Source organism: Colobus angolensis, unplaced genomic scaffold, assembly GCF_000951035.1.
Source record: "Colobus angolensis palliatus isolate OR3802 unplaced genomic scaffold, Cang.pa_1.0 Scaffold8, whole genome shotgun sequence".
In the NCBI taxonomy this organism is placed as follows: domain Eukaryota; kingdom Metazoa; phylum Chordata; class Mammalia; order Primates; family Cercopithecidae; genus Colobus; species Colobus angolensis.
The window spans coordinates 8,908,996-8,910,507 of record NW_012121820.1 but is presented as its reverse complement, the minus strand read 5'-3'; the positions used below and the strand labels follow the sequence as shown (position 1 = coordinate 8,910,507).

General features: G+C 54.6%; 1 protein-coding gene across 1 annotated transcript in view; it reads left to right on the top strand.

Moving 5' to 3' along the window:
• The first annotated feature begins 455 nt into the window (after window positions 1–455).
• Window positions 456–1,512, top strand: part of KCNK15 (potassium channel, two pore domain subfamily K, member 15) — a 2,872-nt gene continuing 1,815 nt past the window's right edge. Inside the window, 3 exon segments of the mRNA XM_011929198.1 lie at window positions 456–498; window positions 1,094–1,290; window positions 1,292–1,510. Coding sequence (XP_011784588.1) covers window positions 456–498; window positions 1,094–1,290; window positions 1,292–1,510 — 459 coding nt within the window.

Genomic DNA, 1,512 nt, shown 5'->3' with positions numbered 1-1,512 from the left:
TGACTGACAGTGCTGCAATTATGACCCAAGTGCACACATATTTTTGCTCACATGTGTATATTGAAGGGCTAACTTCCTAACTGTGGAACTACCTTGGTCAAAGGATTTGTATTTTTTGCTTTTTGGCAGGTAGGGCCAATCTGTTACAGGAGGAACATTCTTTTTGGGAAGATCCACCTGACTGTTGCTGGGGTATAGGCTCCTTTGAGAATACCATGAAAGCGACTGCTCCTCTTTCCAGGAAAAGACACACAATGAGATACCCATTCATTCCCCTGCAATGGCACGGTGTTCCAGGACTGAAGGTTGCCCAGTAGTGTTTAGATTCCCTATAGTAGTTGAAGGGACCCAGTAAGAATCCCCACGCCAGACAATCAGAACCAAAAGGTGTTTAGTGTGGGCAGGCTGAGCAGTGGAGGGGGAGGTAGTCAGGGGAAAAGGCATGTGGAGAGGACATGCTAGCTGGGGAAGCAGCTCGGCGTATAGCTGGAAAGTGGGGCAAGTTTTGCTTTTTTTTTCATTAAACCATAATTTACATACAGTAGAACTCACCATTTTCCTGTGTACGCGCCTGACATATGAATACCTGTCAGGTAACTGCAGCCGCGATCAAGACAGAACATTGCCATCAACCCCCAGAATTCTACCACGACTTCTGTAGTTAAGCCTGTCCCTAACCCCAGCTACTGGCAACCAACCATAGATCTGTTCTCTGTCGCCACAGTTTTGCCATTTCCAGAATGTCATTTACATGGAACCATGCGGTCTGTAGGCTTTGGAGCTTGTCTTCCCCCACGCAGCTGGAGACAGTTGAGATCCATCCTTCTTTGCCGCAAGTTACAGGAGTTCATTCAGTTGCTGAGAAGAATTGCAGTGTTTGGATGCCCCACGGGTTGTTTACTCATTCTCCAGTCGAGGGACACTTGGGTTGTCTGCAGTTTGGGGTGATGAATGACCTAGTTAGGACTAGTATTTGGAGATGCCCTTCCAGCCCCGGGGCCGGGGAGGGACGCCGGGCAGGCAGGATGCGGGCGGGACTGTAGTCAACTGGAGCTGGGCGCTCACAGCCCTCCCCTCCGCTCTCCCTGCATAGGGTACGGCCACGCCGCGCCGGGTACGGACTCCCGCAAGGTCTTCTGCTTGTTCTACGCGCTCCTGGGCATCCCGCTGACGCTGGTCACTTTCCAGAGCCTGGGCGAACGGCTGAACGCGCTGGTGCGGCGCCTCCTGTTGGCGGCCAAGCGCTGCCTGGGCCTGCGGCGGCCTCGCGTGTCCACGGAGAACCTGGTTGGTGGCCGGGCTGCTGGCGTGCGCCGCCACCCTGGCCCTCGGGGCCGTTGCCTTCGCGCACTTCGAGGGCTGGACCTTCTTCCACGTCTACTACTACTGTTTCATCACCCTCACTACCATCGGCTTTGGCGACTTCGTGGCGCTGCACAGCGGCGAGGCGCTGCAGAGGAAGCCCCCCTACGTGGCCTTCAGCTTCGTCTACATCCTTCTGGGGCTCACGGT